At 37.5% G+C, this 20,798-nt stretch overlaps 1 protein-coding gene across 2 annotated transcripts in view; it reads right to left on the reverse strand.

Annotated features, from left to right (window-relative positions):
- The window catches only part of PHF6 (PHD finger protein 6), a 50,421-nt gene extending 31,315 nt beyond the window's left edge, over positions 1-19,106 (reverse strand). For both annotated transcript variants that reach the window (XM_024567030.3, XM_045200906.2), the window contains exons 1-4: positions 18,946-19,106; positions 14,886-15,071; positions 14,553-14,654; positions 58-191 (exon numbers count right to left, since the gene is read on the reverse strand). In XM_024567030.3, coding sequence (XP_024422798.1) covers positions 58-191; positions 14,553-14,654; positions 14,886-15,023 — 374 coding nt within the window. In that variant the 5' untranslated portion in view covers positions 15,024-15,071; positions 18,946-19,106. The remainder of the gene's footprint in view (positions 1-57; positions 192-14,552; positions 14,655-14,885; positions 15,072-18,945) is intronic.
- Positions 19,107-20,798: the final 1,692 nt, after the last annotated feature.

The raw sequence follows: 20,798 nt of genomic DNA on the forward strand, positions 1-20,798 counted from the left end.
AGAAGTCTAAAGAAAGTATGACTGTTAAAAAAAATTAAAGAGAAGTCGAATAATTACATGTAAATTCCTTGTGAAGGTTTCTCTCGTATTTGAGCTTTATCATGCAATGCACAGTGGTAGTGGTACGTCCTGTGACATGTTTTCACATCACAACCAATTGTTGCTCCAGGACAATGGCACAAAGAACACATCTACAGCAAAACAATAAAATAATATTATTAGTGTGCGGTTTTGCTAAGGGAGAGCTATTAGACTAGAGACATATCAATCTCTGTCAAGGAAAACAAATTGGTTATTGAAAAGTTTTGTAACTAATAATGTTGTTTTTCTTGTCTTCTTGCCAAGAAGTAATTTGAATAATTCCTCTGGGGATATTTTTCCCATGTTAAACATTAACAAATTTAATGGAGTATTTTAAATGTCTATTGTTTCACTTGTGGTCAAGAGAACATTTGAAATGTTGCAGATCAGGAATGTGAAATGTATGGAACTTAGACCTTTTCACAACTCAGATCTTCCTAGAAACGTGTAACTGGGCAAAATACCTCATACCAGAAAACATTCTCCCTTCACATTTCCACGTAATCAATGAGAATCTTTGGGGGGAAACTCACATACTATTTGGAAACCTGGTAAAATCAGTTTTAAGAGATCGAAGGAAAGAAGACAAAAGAATTAGGTAGATTTCTCTTTTTTAAGATTTTATTTACTTTTTAGAGAGAGTGGGAGGGAGGAAGCCAGGGAGAGAAACACCCCCCTGTGTGAAAGAAACAATCGTCAACAAGTTGCCTCTCACTTGCCCCCTCCTGGGAACCTGGCCCAACCAGGCGGGCACTCAAACACACTGAACCACACACACCAGCCAGGGCACATTAGGCAGATTTCTAAATACCTCAAACTCTAAAAATATTTTGTGATGTCAGGTTGGTTGTGAAAATACATGCATCTGTTTTAATTTGTTACTTACCACCTGCATTATGAATTCAGGCAAATAGATAAAAGAACAGACCCTTTCAACATAATATACCTTACCTTATGATTTTATTAATTCATATTGTTTAACTAGCTTATAATCTAAATTTAGAAACATTCTTTTAAAAAGGTAACAACAATTACATAACAATGATTGTTAGTGGTTTAATTAACATATCACAGTATACTGTGCTGGGGGGACTTTTAATGAGGCTTTCTCCCGAGCCATAAAGGCCACGCCAAAATAAACTAACAATGAGGTAAATCTTAAAAACTGCTTATTTGTTTTTAGATTGCTAGATACCTCATTTTAAACTGCTCTCATTCCTCTTTATTAATTTTAACATAAAGAATATTTACCATCCTAATTTTGGCTTAGTTTGCCCCTAAGCAATTTAATAAAATTTCTTACATTTCTCTAATCAAGTTGAACACTAAAGCTCTAATTCAAGGTATCATTCCAAAAATGCTCATATACATGTCAGAAACAGAAACATTCTCTCAATATAGGTACTTCCAAGAAAACATGAGGGCCAGTGTCCATTATTAATAGCAGTGAAATACTCAACTTCCTTAAATAAATAGAGAAACTTCAAACTCTTAACTGTAAAAAGAAATGCTACGCCAAATTACCTGGCAGGAAAATCTGTTAAATACCTTTAGGTGGCTTATAAATTCTTGAGAAGATGGAACATGTGCACTGCCGCTTAATTATCAATTACTTTAAAAAATTACATTTCTAATCAAAACATACTTATTATAGAAATTTTGGAAAACACAGAAGAACAAAAAAATTTAAAAATCACTCATACCCACCACACAGAGCCACCCTTATAGTGTTACAATGCTTATGTAAAAGTATTTTCCATGTAATTCTGTTATGCACCATTTTTCAACTTGGTTTTTAACTTAATAAACTGAACATTATGCCACTTCATTAAAAGCTCTACTGCAAGTAGTCCATCCTGAAATTACATCTCAAATGGGTTTGCGTAAGTACATTTTGAAAAACATTATTAAATTAAATTAGCAAGCAAAAGTGAAAGGAGCGGTACTACTAATAATAGTGTACTGGGGAAAATCCTCAGCACTAGCAAACATAAAGTGAGGTGGACACTCTCAAATGCTACCAGAAATTGGTACACGGTCTCTGCACAGTAACTTGCCTTAATTATCAAAGAGCTTGTAAAAACATTATCTTCTCTGATCAGTAATTTTAATTCTATAAATCTAGTCTAAACAATCAGACTCAAACAATGTATATACAATAATGTTCACTGCAGAATTACTTAGAATAGCCTGAAATGTAAAACCACCTATGGAAAACTACTGAAAATCGTTTAAATAAAGTATCGTTCCCCTTATGTTGAAATATTCTTTTTAAAGGAATTTTAATGGTACGGGAAACGGTTTATGTGTAATGTTAAGTGAGAAATGAAGCAGGATACAAAACTATGTGAATTATGATCCCAATGATAACATTCTTTGAAAACAGGTGGAAGTAAATATAGCAAAATGCTGAGTGGTTACCATGGGGTGGTTAGTTTTCTTCCTAATTTCCCATGTTTTCTGATTTTTCTACAATGGGCAAAAATACTTTCATATATGAAAAATTGTTTAAGAACCCTGGGGGTACCCTGGCAAATGCTTTCAATATCCCATCGTTCAGTTTATTGAGAATGAGAAGCAAACCAAATGTCTAAAATATACCAAAATACGTTTTGTCTGGTTATAAATTCTAATCTGCCCAAGAATAATCAGTTAACTGCAGCAATTTAGGACAGATACTTTTGTGTTTCAAACAGAAAGAGAGCCCTGGCTGGTGTGGCTCAATGGATTCCCAGTCAGGGCACATGCCTGGGTCGCAGACCAGGCCCCCAGTAGGAGGCGCATGAGAAGCAACCACACATTGATGTTTCTCTCCTCCCTCTCTTTCTCCCTCCCTTACCCTCTGTTTAAAAATAAATAAATAAAATCTTAAAAAAAAAACATAAAGATTCTCACTTTTGTCAATTTCTCTCAAGGAAGAAAAGGAGACATACCACTAAAAATGTTTTCAGAGAGTAAAAATTCTTTTCAAAGTTAGGAGCAGGAATTTTTCTCAATTAGAATTTACAAGATCTGCTTTATACAACATTCATATCCAAGCAGAAATACCTTCTTGTATATGAAATTCTGGCAAGGTACTAACAAAATAGCAAAAATTATCCATAATAAAACTAAATATAAAATTTAAATCTGCTTGTGTACCCCTGAATACAAAACAAGAACATAACTGTTACATTTAAGTCTTCTATGCTATATTCCAACCCCCGAAATAATTTTTCCCCAAACTCCAATAGGATTTAAGATATTCATTTTGGCTCTTACCATTTTACTCCCATGTATGGCTGATTATCTTTATAAATGTAGAGATTCCATCCATCAATTGCTTCTAGACTGAGTTTTTTGGATGAATAGCACTGTGCCTTACAAAACAGTTGACTCTAAGTTTACTATTATTGAAGATTTTAATATCTTAAGGCATATTTTCCCCATTCATGTTTCTAACACATGCAGATTTAACATAATTATCTTCAGGTATTTCTATAAATATTTAAACAATCTGATCTACGATCTAGAAAGATGAAACGGAGAAGAAAAATCCAGCTGAAGGGGCACAAAATGAGTAGAGGCAAGAATATTGGGGGAAAAGATTAACTCTGTTAATAAACAAGGTCAAAAATAAGGAAGAGATGAAAAGAAAAATTAAAGAATTTTGGAAACCAGATAGGTGGAATGTTATGGAAAATAAAGCAAAGGAACCCTGGCCGGGTAGCTTAGTTGGTTAGAGTGTCATCCCCATACACCAAGGTTGCAGGTTTGATCCCTGCTCTGGGCACATACAAGAATCAACCAATAAATGCATAAATAGGTAGACAGCATATCAGTGTCTCTCCGAAATCAGTATATATATATTTTACTTAAAAGAAAATGAAACAAACTTCTCTTGAAAAAAGTGGAATAGGAAGATAGGACCCATACCACAACAAGGCAGCAGTTGGTAGGGCCTGAGTAATATTCTGTGTTCATTTGCCCTCTAATCATCACAGTCCCTACTGGGGCCTCAGCAGAATGACCGTCAGCTGCCATTTAATGTCATGCTTGCACTTTACCTAAAGCTCCCTCAAATATGGGCAAATGAAAGGTAACCTGACAGGAACATGTTTTTCAAGAACAATGGTGGACCCTTCCCCCCGAGAAAAGGTCTGTTCCACATATCAAATATTCTGTTGAGGACTAATACCCTGTCCCCAACATAGGTACGTGAGTTCCTAGCTTACCCTGCTTGTATCCTGATTTCAAGTTCTTGACTTAAATAGAGGTAAAATTTTATATGTTGAAAAATTTTCTTTTACTCTTACTCCTGTATTCAGTTTGCTATTTAGTAGCCCTAGTAAACCTCAATAATCAAGTACCTCTTCCAAAATGGGGAGAGTGGAATAGGCCCCATCCTATTTCAGACATTTACATGTTATCTTTATTAAGTATGGTTAGAAGCTATACTATCTTTAACTTTTAAATAAAATTATATATATTTAAGATGCACATGTTTTAATGTACACATACATAGTGAAATGATTATTACAGTGAAGCTAATTAATACATCCATTTGTTTATGCTGTTACCACTCTTTGGTGCATGCGTTGAGAGCACCTGAAATCTACTCTCAGCAAATTTCCAGTATATAATACAGTATCATTAACTACAGTCGTCATTCTCTACATCAGACCTCTAGACTTACTCATCCTACATAACTGCAACTTTGTAGTCCTTGACCAACATCTCCTATGCTCCCCCCTCCCCATCCCTGGTAACCACTGCTCTGTTTTCTGTGAAGCTATACAAAGTTCAGTTGTGGCACATAAACAGTCTCAAGGAGCTGAGCCACGCATGAAAGAGGAACTGAGCCACGCATGAGAGGAGACAACAGAAACTGAAAGGACCATGACTTAGCTTAAGTCTCACAGGAGCCCAGAGGCTGGGACATACCTGCTTCTCAGTCAACTGAACTAGGCCAGGGCTGAGATTCGGTCTGCAAAAGTAAGAAGTCTTAAGGAATCTTTCTCAGTAGCTATGGGGGAATCTCAAGGAAAAATCAACTAAGACTGCAGGTAGTTGTAATGTAAAACTAAGACTGACAACTTCTAGGACAGGGAAAAAGAGAAGGCTCTTAGGGAAAAGCTGAAATCTGATGGCTAGATAGAGCCAAGGGAGAGAGGGCTTTCTAAGACTGAGGCTTGCCCAGCTTAATTGCTGTGTATTTGCTATACACATCAGTAACTGACCACAGTGTATAGATACGAATTCTCATAGCCGCCCAGTTACTACCCTCAAGATACCTGCTCCAAGAAAATGGCTACAAACGTTCAGAGAATGTTTTTAGTCCAGAGGCAAAGAAAAAATGCCCAAAGTACTTGGAGTTGGGAACAGGGTACCTAGGATATTTTCACAGGAGATGAGACAAAAAGTGAGAGCAGTTAACCTCACACTGGTGTTTGTTTTTAATACAAGCAGTACATTGCAGTCAGGGCAAGTTTTCAGAGCTCCCTAAAAAGTGCTTAACTCCAGGTTCATTGTTTTGTTTATAGTAGTAACTCACAGATCCAACACAGAGAGTGAGCTATGAATTATCTGGTTAACTGACAACTGTCCCATGTACTTGTTTTAAAAAATTCCTGGGGTGGGGTGGAGGGATGGGGAGAAAAGGCATACAACTGTAATTGAATAACAATAAAATTTTTAAAAAAATTCCTAAAAGTGCCAAGAGAGTGGAACATGATCTTATAACCGTTCCTGGTTTATTGTTATAATATATATTAAATATATTATATATACACAGTCTATAAAATATAATAACTAAGTCTAAATTGAAAGCTAGAAATCAAAGATAAAATCTGAAAACTGTCAAAGCCATTGAAAAGTGACGAACCTGACAGATTAGGACCTTAAATTTCAAGTGCTTCTAAAAAAACAGGGCCACTAAAAATTACCTGTTTTTACTACAGTAAAGGACTAAATCTAAGTAGTTACTGAAGAAATCATTTCAGAAGTCTTTTGGAAATTGGAGGGTAATGAACTAAGCCTATCAACTTTTTACTTCACCTAGTCTCCTGACCTTGCTCTGAACACCACAAATTCCAGCTCCATCCAAATTTATGAATCATCATTGACGAGGATTATAAATTCTCTTATTGGAGCTTTTGAAGTTTCTTTTTTCATCTGAAATGTTCAGACAGACTTTGTCTGAGTTCAAATCATCAGGTTTAGGCTCTTCTCGGGTGCAGGTCTCTCAGGCTGAGGGTACTCTAAACTGTCACGCTGCTGCTATATTTAATCTGTGAAGAACACCAAATGCACATCCATGCTTGAGTAAGTACTGAGACGCCCCTCAAAACCAGACATGGATTATGTTTTATTATCGATTTGAGTTCTCCTCCATTAGCACAAATAAATGAGAATTATATAATGCAATAAATGGACACTATTCCCAATTACAAAGAAGTATTCAATGAAGGCAAAGAAAAAATATTTGAATGTTTTTAAACATTAACTGATTCAGTAACAAAGACCTGATTTTCTCCAGCAGGAGAGGTGAAGTTTGTTTTTGGCATTACAGTCACTCTCCTTAATCACCTCCAAAGTAAAGCCAAGTTCATTTTAATATAAGTGATTTAAAATATCTGCACACATTAAGATTAACCTACATGTCCTAATCAGAGCCTTTAAAAAAATTCACATTTATATGAACACATTCATGATTCACACACACTTAGTTACACAGATGATAATATAGTCATCTTCTAGAAGAAAATTTACCTGCCTCCCCCCAAAATACCCTAAGGCCGAGTCCTGAAAGCCCAACCCAGCCTACCTTTTGTTTCTGTAAATAAGGTCTATTGCACCACAGCCTCACTCTTTTTGTGTGTATTGTCTGTGGCTGCAACTGAGCCCACATGGATGGCAAAACCTTACATATTTACCTGGTCCTTTACACAAAGTTTGCCAACCCCTGGCCCAAGGCAATGGTCCATGACCAAGAGTGTTCATTAAAAATCACTTGGGCCCTGGCTGGTGTAGCTCAGTGGACTGAGTGTGGGCCTGAGAACCAGAGGGTCATCAGTTCGATTCCCAGCCAGGGCACATGCCTGGGTTGCAGGCGAGGTGCCCAGTAGGGGGCACACAAGAAGCAACTGCACACTGATGTTTCTCTCCCTCTCTTTCTCCTTCCCTTCCCCTCTCTCTAAAAATAAAATATTTTTAAAAATCACTTGGGAATCTTTTTCAAAAGATACCTGTCTATAATCTCCTATCCGCCCTTTCCGACTTCCTGGTTGGTTAGGTACCACCGCTCGATTAGTAGCGCAGTAGTCAGTCACCTGACATTTTCTGCTCCTTTCTGCAGGTAGCAGTGCTAGCATTCTGCACACTGTGGGGGCTCCATTTTGTCCTTACTGAATGCTAAATGAGCCACACATTCTACTTTAAATAGCGCTGGCATTTAATACTTAATGCTTTAACCACTTCCTCCTCCTTGAAATTCTTCCCCCTTTGACTTCTATAGCATCGCTTTCCCAGTGGAACACATTTCAAACGTCACTTTCTACGAAGCCTTCTGCCTTCTCGGGTAGAATTAATGAATTATGGCCCCCTTTGCCAGCTCTCCTGTGTCATTCTTTACATACTTCTAAAGCTAAACTATATTTATTCATAGTTGCACCCAAAGTATTCCCATTTGTGCTTGGTACAACGTAGACAGTCAACCAAGTATCTGATAAACTGACAGGTAGATGAATTCCAGACTCTAGATGGAGGCCTTGACAAATATATGTAATACCTATGTAAATACAAAGAATAACATCATACTGGGTGAGTGAAAGCTGAAGAAACAAAACCACTCCTGTCTGAAGCATACACGGCTCTCCACCATCCTGAACAAATGACCCACCTGATTTTCCCCTCTAGATCTCTCTCCGTCCTTTTCAAACTGCTGGAGCTGCAAACAACACTATAACACTGATGAACCAAAACGGGAATTTTAGGCTATCCCACCACTTCCCTGGTCAATTTACACCTGGCTCATTAAGGCTTCCTACCATTGTCCAATTGAAGTTCTTCTCTTTTTCAAATTCAACCAACAATTAATGAGTGCCCACTTATTAGAACACTACTGAACAAATTAGGCATCAAGAACTGTGCCAAGTGTTTTCCATGCATTATCCCCAGTTAATCCTATGCTAAGCAAACAGAATATAGTCTCTGCTCCCCTAGAGTTCACAATAGAGTGGGGAAGAAAGGCTTGCACATGTGTAACAAATACAATTCATAGTGTGTTAAACTTCATGACAAGAGGTGAAGGCTGGGTAGGACTCGAGAACAAATAAAACTGAGAGGCAGCTAGCAGATGAGTAAAATCAGTACATTTGCAGCAGGAGAGACAAGTAAAGGATGCTTGGGAAACTGAGAGGAGGGGGAATGAGATAAGGAATGGAAAAGGCGAGTTCAGATACAACTTCTGATCCCTGACCAGTGTGGCTCAGCTGGTTGTGCATCATCCTGCAAGGAAAAAGGTCACCAATTTGATTCCTAGTCAGGGAACACGCCTGGCTTGCAGGTTTGGTGCCTGGTCGGAGTGCATATGAGAGACAACTGATCAGTTTCTCTCCCTCTCTCTCAAAATAAAATCTTTTAAAAAACAGATATGACTTCTGAAAGCAGGCTGAGGCCTCTGGATATTGTGTTGTATGTAGTAAGGAATTAGTAAAATTTTTTAAAGATTTTATTTATTTACCTTTAGAGAGAGGGGAAGGGAGGGAGACAGACAGAAAGAGAAACATCAATGTGTGGTTGCCTCTCACATGCCCCCCCTCCGGGTACCTGGCCCACCACCCAGGCATGTGCCCTGGCTGGGAATAGAACAGGTGACCCCTTGGTTCACAGCCGACGCTCAATCCACTGAGCTACACCAGCCAGGGCTTAGTAAATGTTTTGAGTCAGAGAATGACATTAGGTTTTAAAAGTGGAGATCAGATCATTGCCAGCAGCATTTTGGAAGAATGGGAAGAGGAAGAATGGATATAGGATACCATTAAAAAAGAAAAGACATCCTAGAAATATAATCAAGTGACTGATGTGGAAGTAGAAAGCAATGAAGGTAAAGGATTCAGAAAGAATCAGGTTTCAGGGTGGGACAAAGTGAGTATCAGTTTCGACAGACTGAGTTTAAGATGCCTGCAGGACAACTATGCATACCAGACAAACATGCTGCCGTTACATTTCATCCTCCACAGTGACTACTGTGTATCACTTACCTCCTGAAAAATCATGCACTGCCATGCCCATCCCCTCTTAGTCAAGCTGAAATTCCTGTTTAATGTTTAAAGACCCTGCAATCACCCTACATTACTCAATACAAATCCACTACTGCCAGTCTCTCAATGACCCACTCTAGTAAAACTAATGTTGTTTCCTGGGCTCATTCCCTTTTTAACCTTGCCGTCTCCAGGAGGCAGTCTTAACTACCTAAATAGGCAAGACTCTTCACCCACAGAATTAAAAAAGTGTATACTATAAATTGTCATATATGCAGATTCACGGCATGCCCAGTATCTACAACACCAACTCTCAAAATCAGACATCCTTTTGCTCTGGGGTGCCAAGCACTCCATTGGTAGTAACAGTAAAGACTATATAATTGGCCTTGCTATTTTCAGAGACTACAAAAAGTATCTTGAGGGTAACGGAGAACCATAATGTTCTTATTTAGTATGAATACAGGAATTTTACCCTAAAAACAGCAAGATAATGCTAATAACAGGATATATTAATAGGAGTCTGATTATATCCTAAATGAGATACTATGTCCACCTTTATTTGAAAACTACTAATCTCTAATCATGACATTTTTAAATGTGATTTTTGGTTAGGTAGCTTTAAGGGCAGTCTAGTATAACCTAATAATTAAGAACTCTGACTTTGCACTTAACTGGCTCTGGATTCAAATTCCAGCCCTGCCACTTACTAGCTATGTAACCAGTCAGGTTACTTAACTTCTCTGAACCTCAGTTTCCTCCTCTATAAATTAAGAACGAATACCTTCCTGTCTCATGGTATGATTATGAGATTAAATAGGGTCATGTATTTAAAGTGCTATCCCAGTCCTGACACATATGAAGTGTCAATAAATGTTAGCTATTTCTAATATTGAAAAAAGCAGGAAAACTATTCAGAGGATTTCTTAATACATGTGAGCAAAATTTAATTTAAAAAGGGGAAAGTTTAGGAGTGACCTGAGGATAGTCATGAGATATATTAAGTATTTTTCAATAAGAAGAAACCAAACGCTTCCTTGAATGGAAAGACAGACCTAAAATAAATGGCTTTAAATTAAGCAAGATACTTGAGTTAGACAGAAGGATGAAGTTTTCGACTCTGACTTGTTTTCTATAATACAGGTCTTGTTTCAGATTGCTTGGGTTAGAGTCACAATTTCTTGATATATTTAAGAATAGGACAGACAAAAATCTTATGTTGGATGGCTTGTATGTAGCCTTAACTAAGGGTAAGGAAAGTCAAAAAAATGGCCTTTTGAACTCCTCCTGTTCTTGGAGTCTGTGACATGTCTGACACAGGTACCAATCAGAATAGTAACTATCTGCCCTGGCTGCTGTGGCTCAGTGGATTGGGTGCCAGACAGCAAACCAAACTGTCATCAGTTCAATTCCCAGTCAGGGCACATGCCTGAGTTGCGGGCCATGTCCCCAGTAGGGGGCACTAGAAAGGTAGTCACACACTGATGTTTCTCTCCCTCTATTTGTCCCTACCTTCCCCTCTGTCTAAAAATAAATACATAAAATCTTTTAAAAAAATAGTAACTATCCAATGTAGATACTTTTCTTGATCTCACCACGATCTTCATCCAGAAAGAGTATATTCTTCAAATACATTCCTTTCAAGTGTCTCCTTAAACAAAATGAAAATAGCAGTAACTCATAATTTTACTTGGAAATTTGCATTTCTTGGCTAGGTGGTTGGAGAATAAGAGTAGTTGGTATAGATGTGGTGTCTCCATATGGCTTCAACAGGAACTGGAAACCATTCTGGAAATATATGTCTTAACTGCAAAAACAGTCTCAATTATAAAAACCTTAGTACTCCAGCAAATTTCTCCTGGTCCACCTTGGTGCTATATACCGTATTTTGCCATGTATAATGACTGCACACCATGGGCATAAGAACTCTGTGTATAAAGCACACAAAAATGTGGGTGCGCATTATACACGGGAGTGCATTATACCCCACAACAGACGGGTAAAGATGATGTAAAAGAGATGAATATATTCATCTGAAATGGCTTTTCCTTCTCAGATCCTTGTGGCTGACATGAAAACCTTGGAAAACTGCCTGTGGCAACAAGAACATAGAAACTACACATTGGTACATCCCCCCTCCCCGCTCTACTGCAACCTCCCATCCTCTCAAGACTGACCCATCTGGACACCTATTAGCTTCCACACCTCATGCCCCAGCCTTTTCTCTCTATGCTTTTCTTTGGGGCAAGTGAGAATCTCTGGAGCCAACACCAGATACAGACTAGAACCTGTCTTGAAAGCAGCCAGGGACTAGCACTCCTGTTTTTGATTATTTTCAGTGGGTATTCATGATCTGCTTTTCACCCAGAAATCTAGATAAACAGGAGCCAACGCAAACAGGTTCACAGAATAAAATGCGTTAAAACTCGATTCGGGAAAGTGATTATCTAGTTTATATGTAGTTTATCTACCTACATGAAGCTCTTCACTTTTCTCTCCTTTCCTATTTGATTTATGGCCCTTTTATTACTTAAGACATATCTATACAGGGAGAAGTAAAAAAGAAAACTAAAATCTGATATTTTGGTTACCTAATAGTACTTCATATAAAAATGATATAATAGAAGGGGCAAAACTAAAGGGTAAAAGATTTCAAAATTATTTCAATGTTAAACATATAAATGCTACTCTAATCCTATCCGTTATGTAAGTTATTTAAATTCTGACATTTTGGGAGAAGGAAAAGGAGCAAAATTATATACCCAGGCTCAAAATTCTGCCACTATTCTTCAATACCAGATGCCCGCAGCCTCAACACGTCTTCAAAACACCTTTCCTAAGGTAACGTTTTGTATATTTTACAGCACTTTTTAGTCACACAACACCAGTATTTAATAAGCGATGATACAGCATTGTTTACTAGTGGCGAAAAGACAAATAAGTTAGTGACTTGTCTAAAATTACATAATATGTCAGTGGCACAGTTATTTAATAAACAGGCTCCATGACTTCCCAGCCCAGCACTCTTTTCATTAGCTTCCAGTAATATTAGCAGGATCTGATTAATATTTGCAAGTCATACCTACAATGGTGACTACCATTTATCAAGGCCTAACTGCATGCCAGGCACTATGCTCAGTCCTGTATGGTCTTTCTTGAAATTCTCACAATATCCCTGTGAGGCAAGAACTGTTATCTCCTTTTGGCAGGTGATGAAAACATGGCGTAGAGAAGTAAATAAGTTGCCCAGGGTCACCAAGCTAGTAAGTGACAAAGCTGGGATTCAAATCCAAGTCTGTTACTATAGTTCGCAGCCTTCACCTTCAATATTGCTCCATTCCCTAGATCAGGGAACAAGTTGCTATGTATAACTCAATACACTTGAGGGGGGAAAGTCAACTCCCCACACTAGACCATTAAAAATTAATCAAAAAAACTTATAATAGTGAAATCTGTAAAAAAAGTTCTAATGCATTCTTCATGTAGAGTCCAGATAGATTAAGTCTCCACTGAATTTAGCAATACTGCCAGATGCATATGGCTGCTTCACGCAAAACGAGGCTCTTCATTTGTTAATAATATTGTAGCATTAGGGACTAAAACTGCTCCTGTTCTGACTAGAGCAGCATGTCAAGTGACAAAAATTCTAACAAGTCGGGATGTAGAAGCACTTTCTAGGCATACTCATAGTGCCAAGGAAAAAAAAAATAATGGGGTGATAAGGCTTACAGTATAACCACTTTCAAGTAAATAGCATTCTTTCTTTATATCTGAATTTGTTTTAAAGGATGAGGAAATAAAAACATGCTGTTCTGGTTCTGAAGTCAGCAAGCCACAGGAACATGAAATCTAAAGCCACATTTAAACAAATAAAAATCACATTAAACATGGAGCATTCTATTGCTACCTACAATTTTGGGGGTGGGGAAGATAAACATTTTCAGTTAAGGTTTCATTACAACAAAACAGTCCGGCTTCTAAATTCCCAGTTGTGCCAATACTGAGTTTAGGGTTTGAGACTATTTATCTTAAAGCAAATCTCAAATGGTATCCTTGAGTTTCTTCATACTGTTTTTTCCCGAATACTAGAAGACTGAGTACTTTTCAAAACAGGTTATTTCTTGATCATCAAAATGACAGCCCCCTCTTCCCATCTGACTCTTTGCAAAATGAGACTACTCGGTGCCTAAGAACACAAGATAAATGTTTCGTCAAACCCATCTTTAAAATAATGTAACACCTCACAGTGAAGCTACTTAAGGTCCATTTACAGATGTAATTCAATAAGGAACTCAAAGGAGAAAAATAACCAAATGAAAAAAACTGTTTCAATGTAAACCATAATGTATTATAATTACCAACTGAGATGACACTACTTTTCTAATAGAGCAATAACATAGTATCTCGTGAACTAGTTTCTGGTAGTAAATACAGCTCTAGGAACATGACTCTAGCATATAGCTTCAGGTAAACTGTAAAACTAACCTAAAGTCATCCAAAGTCATAAATGCTGTGCTATATACCCGAACCACAGTACAATACTTTGCTCAGCAACTGCTAACATTTTCCTGTTGAAAGGGTAACATCATCTTCATTTGTAATGGCAACTGCTTTAATTGTGAACATATACTTAAAGACTTTAACACATGATATATTCAAATTAAGCAAATTGCTTGTTTTCTAAGTCCACGCAGCCTCCAAGATTTTAATTCTTTTGGGGAAGAAATAGATTTGAATAATATAAATGTTGATTCACTTTTGAAATTTTTATTTATTAATGAGAGAGAAAAAGAGAGAGAGAGAGAGAGAGAGAGAGAGAGATTGATTTGTTGTTCCACTTATTTATGTATTCACTGTATGTGCCCTGACTGGGGATTAAACCCACAACCTTGGCATATAGGGATGATGCTCTAAGCAAGTGAGCTACCTGGCCAGGGCTGATTTGCTCTTTTTTTGCATTTGCTATTTTTAATTAAATTTATTAGGGTGACACTGGTTAACAACATTATATACTTTCAAGTGATTACTCTTCTTTTGTTGCTGCTGTTGTTTTTGTTGATTGGTAAAGTTAAATCCAACCTTGGAATTTGCTGATTTGGCGTGAAAAAAAAAAGACTGCAATTTAAAATTATATTCAGTTAATAAGGTTGTATACCCTAAAACAAGAAATTGATTCCTTAATGAGCTTAAAATAAATTTTATTCTCAAGAGGCAGAAATACCAACTTACCAGCTTTGTGCCTCTTTTAATTTCCTTTTGGACATCTTCAATAGAAAATCCACCAAGACTTTCATTATCAGAGTGTGATGATACCAAAGCAGATGAAAAGAGCTATAAATTACATTTAAAAAAAAATTAAGGTTCATACATAAAGAAATTACAGTGAAACAGTGAGTAAGATGTTAAATTTAAAAGAAAATATTCTTGTAAAGATGGCATAGTATTAGTGAAAAACCGTTTCTCAAAATTTAAGTGATTCTTTTTTCTTCTTTTTTTTAGGGTTCGGGACTGTTCATTAGTATTGTCCCGGTTTCGGGTCTCTCAGTTGCTGGGTGTACTTACCATGCACTTATGGTGTGCTGCCACCTTCTGGTTTTCAGATATTAGTAACTGTCCACATTCCTTGTCTCTATTTGACTTACAAAAGCCACATTTGCGCTGTCTTGTAGGACCTTTTTTCTGTTCAACTGAGCTTGACATGATTTTTAAATTACCTTTAGAATGCCACTTTATAAGCCTCAAGAAATGCTACAGAGAATAAGAAAGGCAACAAAATGGTTAATTTCACGTAAAATCAGTTTACACATAGTCATATAAGTTGTTTGATAGCTGAGTTAAGTTTTAACATGTGCACATTAATGGCTTTTTAGTGGAGACAAATCAATATTAAAACTTAAGATGACTTCATAACTTAAAAATATGCATTCATGTATAACCTAATGAAGTAATTGAGAAAAATCAACCTACTCTCAAATTAGGGAATATGTGAAATAATGAGAAATTATTCTGCATGGGTAGGTAAAAAATGCACAATGTGTGATATTAAATTCATCATCTGTTAACATAAATTAATGCAACATATTTTTCATGTTCAGCTAGGTTCCCTTCAAGGTAACAAAGAATTATTTATGTAAGAAAAGAGCAAAAACTACTAAGAAAAGTACACAATATCCAGAATGAACAGAATTCTATAATTGTATGATTCCTTAAAGTTTACATTTGATAAACCAAAAAAAGAGAATTTACTTAACTATGACTTTAAAACACTTACTTTTAAACTAGAATTATTTTCAAGTTAAAAAAGTAACATGTGTTTAATAAATTAATTTTTGCTACTGTATTCTGTTTTCAAATAGAGAAAAAATTAGGCTTGTAACAGTCTACTCAAAAACACAAACTTTAGGAACCAATTATTTTTAAAAACAAGTGTATTATCTGACTTAGATTTACTCCAAAAATCTGTTTATTAAGTTAAAGTTACTAACTAACAGTACTGTTCAAAATACAATAACTTTCATACTTAAATTAGTAATATTGTATAAGGTAGGAAATTTTTCTGAATGAGTCTTAAACTCAGTCAAACTGTAATTATAGGTAGGATAGCGAAACAAAAAAGGGAAGAAAGCTCTAACATGGAAGATTTCAGATGTAGATTTTCAAGCTCAACCCGGATTCTTCAGAAGTATCTAAACAAATGTAAAATCAGTTATTTGATTTGTGTAGTTTTTCCAAATCAACAGAACTAAGCAGTTCAGGACCCAGGCTGTCACAAAATGAATCAACATGAATAAATTCTCAAAGTTTTGTCTTAAAATTTACTATTTTTTCAATATTTCTATATATTTTAACATTTTCATAATACTATGTTGAAAAAAATAGACTCACTAACACTATGTTGTAGCTTTTTGAGAAGCACTTGCTCGCCAAAAACAGTAGCAATTGGATGCCAGCAAGGTGGTGCCTACAAACCATTCAGCCCTTGATAATGTAACAATACAGACACTTAATCAGAATTTAAAGTGAAGCCACAAAGAAACAGTTCTTTGCAATTTATATCTAGATTTTTCTTTTGAAGAAAACTTCACCGCCGACAGTCTCTGCATTGATGGCTTTAACAAACTTTTAGTGCTATCTACAATTTTAAATACCCCAGTGTTCCAAATGGCATCAAATGGTAGTGTATTCATAGCACTGGCTATAAACCCTGAAACTGATTGAAAACAGGCAGCAAATACTTTTAGGATTAAAGAAAAAAAGGATGTAACAGAGAAACAAAAGAAACAAAAGGGGAAGTGTGTTTGCATTTGCTCAGGCAAATGTGTTCAGTTGCTTTATTAAGAATATAGCTGGCAAACTATTTAGAATTAAGTATGCAAAACATCAAAATTCATAAATAGCACGTAAATTTGTTATCTGTGTTCTAAATTATCTTTCTTTATTCCTATGCAATAGCAGGCACTATGAAACAACTGTACTATATTCAGCATTTCTCCCAGTCATCCTTGTCCAGTTGAAAGGATGGCACATTATCCGTCTCATCTGTACAGACATCTCCAATGTGTAATTTCTATACAATGCTAGCTAGCGTAGGCTATAAAATTGGATTAAAATAAAGAAAATTCCTAAAGTAGAAAATCTAATTAATTCTGAAAATGGTACCCCCCTAAATTTTATCGATATTGAATTCTGCCTCTTTCAATTCATAAACAGGTAAATTGCTCATCCTAATTTTGAGAATCTGCTTTTTTAGGTATCAAAGACCCCAAAATCTAAAAGAGAAAAAAGGTACACTTTATTCTGCACTCCAAGATATTTTAGTGTATTTTTCCCTGCAATCTGTTTAAATATAATTTGTAAAGTGAAGAGAAAGACAGAAAAGTGCACAAAACCAATTAAAAACTTTCCCCAATGTGAAATGACTAAATGGATTTTTCCACTAAAATTCAAATAATGCATCTGTGCACATGTTGCTAATTTTTTTTACAGCCTCCTTGTAAAACATGAAGTGGAGAACATCATGGAAACAATGAGTCCTAGCAAAACTGTCTTTATCATAAAAATACAGATTTTTATCTAATGCTGTCACATATGTGGTTTCTAGTTAAGGAGAGGAAGAGCATTCCAGGAGCAATGTTAAGGGGTTCATCATAATGCACATAACTATATGGCATTTTGATTTTAGTGTAAAAGGTTTTTCAGGGCATGCACAGATCAAAGTTTGATGCTTTCAGCTAATAATGAAACCTTTTGCACAAAAGAAACATAACATTACAGCTGTTATAAAGCAGAAATAAAGATGCAAAGATAACAGCGGTGAAAAACCATTTAAATGTCTGAAAAATATAAAAGCTCGCTTAGTTAAGCTGAAACAATTCATGCGTTTCTGATTTTCCAAGATGCTGTGAGGCAGCAATGTAGAAATAACCTGAAACATCAAGGAGAGCATTCAAGAGCCAACTCGAGAGCTCATTCAATGCCTGGTATCTTGAAAGACCATTTTCACAGAAAAACAAAACAAAAACTGCAGTTCCGGAAGATCAAACATTTCCACACGCAAGCAAGTTGAAATATACAGATCAAAATATATGTGATCCCGAAAGAAGCAGTATTTATGTCAGGAAAGTTACAGTGGAGAGAAATAAACGAATAAGAGATGAACCGGAAGGGCACCTGAATTTGGTTGCACGATATTACATGCTTCGCACTGCTTTTTTGCGGTTATTCAAAAGGAAACTGAAGGAATTTTCCAGTTGTTTCAAACCCAAGGGTAGAGAAAGAATCTGATCTGTATGAATAAGACCTGATATTAAGCCCGTAAGCTAATGAGAAGGAAGGGTTTTTCAATTACTAAAGGATTTTTCAACTTCCACGCAGAATATCGAAAGGAAGAAATTTCAAAAGAATGCCGTGCTCTTCGTCCACATAATAAAGGATAGTACACATAGCGTACCGGATCTTCTCCGTTATTTATTCAATACACACTGGACTCCAAGATCTGCCTGTAATCTAGCGGTAGATAAACTCGCAAAACTATCTTCCTGTAAAGCACTTTAGCAGGTTCCTCTCGGTCGTAAAGTCAGGGTCCCGTAATTGTCCTATTCCAATCCTCCGGAATGCAGCAAAATATCATTCTACCACTTTTTTTAAACCTCCTCCCCTAGGAGTTCGCCCTCTAAGTCTTCGTTTCATATCTGTTTCACCCCTACGTACCCCAACCCTGGAGGTTTTCCTCTTTCCATAAGGCTAACCCTTCTGCCATCTGAACAATTCTTCGTCTTACTCGTCCCAAACTGGGAGTCTCCTTCCTTCCCAAATATGTACTAAGCAATGGCAAAGACTAAAAATTCCCAGTAATTTTTCCTCCCTAAATGTTGCGCCCCCTCCCCCGAAGTCCAGGCTTAAGCCTAACGTCTTCCTTGGGTTCTCTAAAGCACTTTTCTCAGCAGCCTCTTATCCAAGCGCCTTCAATGAGCGGCGCTTCTGGGGTCCCCGACAATAAAGGGAGACCACCAAGAGTCCCCCTTAACAACGGGCAGGGGCGGCGGCCTGGCCACCGCCATCCTCCTTGTCTTCTCCCGCCAGACAGAGAATGGGGGGGCCCCAGGGTACTGTGGGGACTCACCAGTGGGGCCCGGAGGCAAACGGCAGGAGAGAAGCGCCAATGAGGCGAAAGAGAAAGAAGTCGGTCTCGGTTCTCCAGCAGCGCCTGAGAGCGGGGCTCTGTCGCCGGAGGTTGTTTCCTTTCATTCGAGGAGACGGGCTCGCGGAGCGCCCTTACGTCGCCCCCCCTCTCACGCAACGACTCACAGGGCGTTAATACGCCCGAATGCGCCGCAGGTCCTGATTGGCTGCAAAGAAGGGACTGCTGAAGCTGGGGAGCCAGGGCGCCTGTGCAAATGCCGCCCCCAGTTTGGATCGGGGCGATGGGCTCCGCCTCCTGCTCGCGCGTGTACCTTCTATTCTCCGGTCCGTCGCTCAGCCAAGTGTTTGCAGGCAGGATCCGAACGAGACACAGAAAGATTCAAAGCTATAGCTGTGGGTTGGACTGAGAAGAATCAGGGTTGGGACTAGAAACCGTTGTATAGGGGTGCTGGGTAACCAGTTTTCAACAGTGATTTACATGGGTAGGCCTTATCCCTTACACTTGTTCACTGAGGCCTTTTCACATCCATTATTTCATTGTACTCTCGTGGCATCCTCTTGAGATCCTCCGTTCTCTCATTTTACTGCCGGGAAGGACTGACGAGATCGTAGTGGACTCACTCAGCCTGGATCTCAGCCCCTGGGCAAATCATTTTAATCTCTGTACCTTAATTTTTTGTCCTTAAAATGGGGACAAAAATAGTAACTAACAGGTTTATTGTGCAGAAGAAATGAGATGATGCAAATGCATACTTGCGTCCCTCGCATATACCCCTCTATAAATGCTAAGATTATCACAATCAGAAAAGATAACTGATTTTCTTTATAACTCACACAGGTAAACCAGGCACCTAAATGATGTATGAAGCCAATATGCTTGGATTAGAATCCCAGCTCCTGACTTCTAGTTCTATGACCTTGAGCAGGGTGCATTACCTCCTCCTCAGTTTCAACACGTCCAAATCTCCTAAGGTTGTTAAGAGACATGAGTTAATATATGTAAATCGCATAGAAGAATACTTGGCCAGACACTATGCCCTATGTAAGGGTCACCTTTTATGATTTTCAACTCGGCTCACAGAGTACAAGCTCTGGTTTAAGGGGGGAAAAAAAAACCCTAACAAACAAATGAAAATTAAACATGTCCTTCAAGTATCTACTTTTCTTGTAAACAGGGTATGTGTGGGAGGAGCAGTGCATTTCCATTGTTCTGATACAGTCCTCTTTCATTTGCTACATTTTCCCCTGCAATCTCAACCTTAAATTGTAATCCTCAAGAATACAGTAACCATGTTGATGTAAACTTGTATCCCATACAAATACTACCTAATAAAAGTGGACACATCAGTCATTTACCTGCACGGGACCCTTAGTCCTTTCACTCAAGCCCTGTACGATGAAAGGGAGTGCCTGGAGATTTACTAAAAACCCAGAACGTGTATTCTAAACGCTTACACTGTATTTGAAAACAGCATCATTTTCCACCAGCTTTGCACACTTACTGATGTGAAAATGAGACTGATGATTGTGTAAGTGATAAAATATACTGCCTATGCACTGTCATTGTTTTACATTCCCCCCACATGCCCACATTTTCCTATTTTTCATTCATTCTATCATCCATGCATTCTTTTCAACAAAATTTTATTAAATAAACATCTGCAAAACTACTAATGTCCAAACACAAGAGAGACGTGTATTGACTCAATTCCTGACCTTAATCTCATGTTCTATAAAGAGACACAAGCAAGCAAACAAATACAGTATGGTTTCCGCTGGGTAGTTCAGTTGGTTGGAGCATTGCCCTGATACACCAAGGTTTCAGGTTCAATA

Source organism: Desmodus rotundus, chromosome X, assembly GCF_022682495.2.
Source record: "Desmodus rotundus isolate HL8 chromosome X, HLdesRot8A.1, whole genome shotgun sequence".
NCBI classification, from domain to species: Eukaryota; Metazoa; Chordata; class Mammalia; order Chiroptera; family Phyllostomidae; genus Desmodus; species Desmodus rotundus.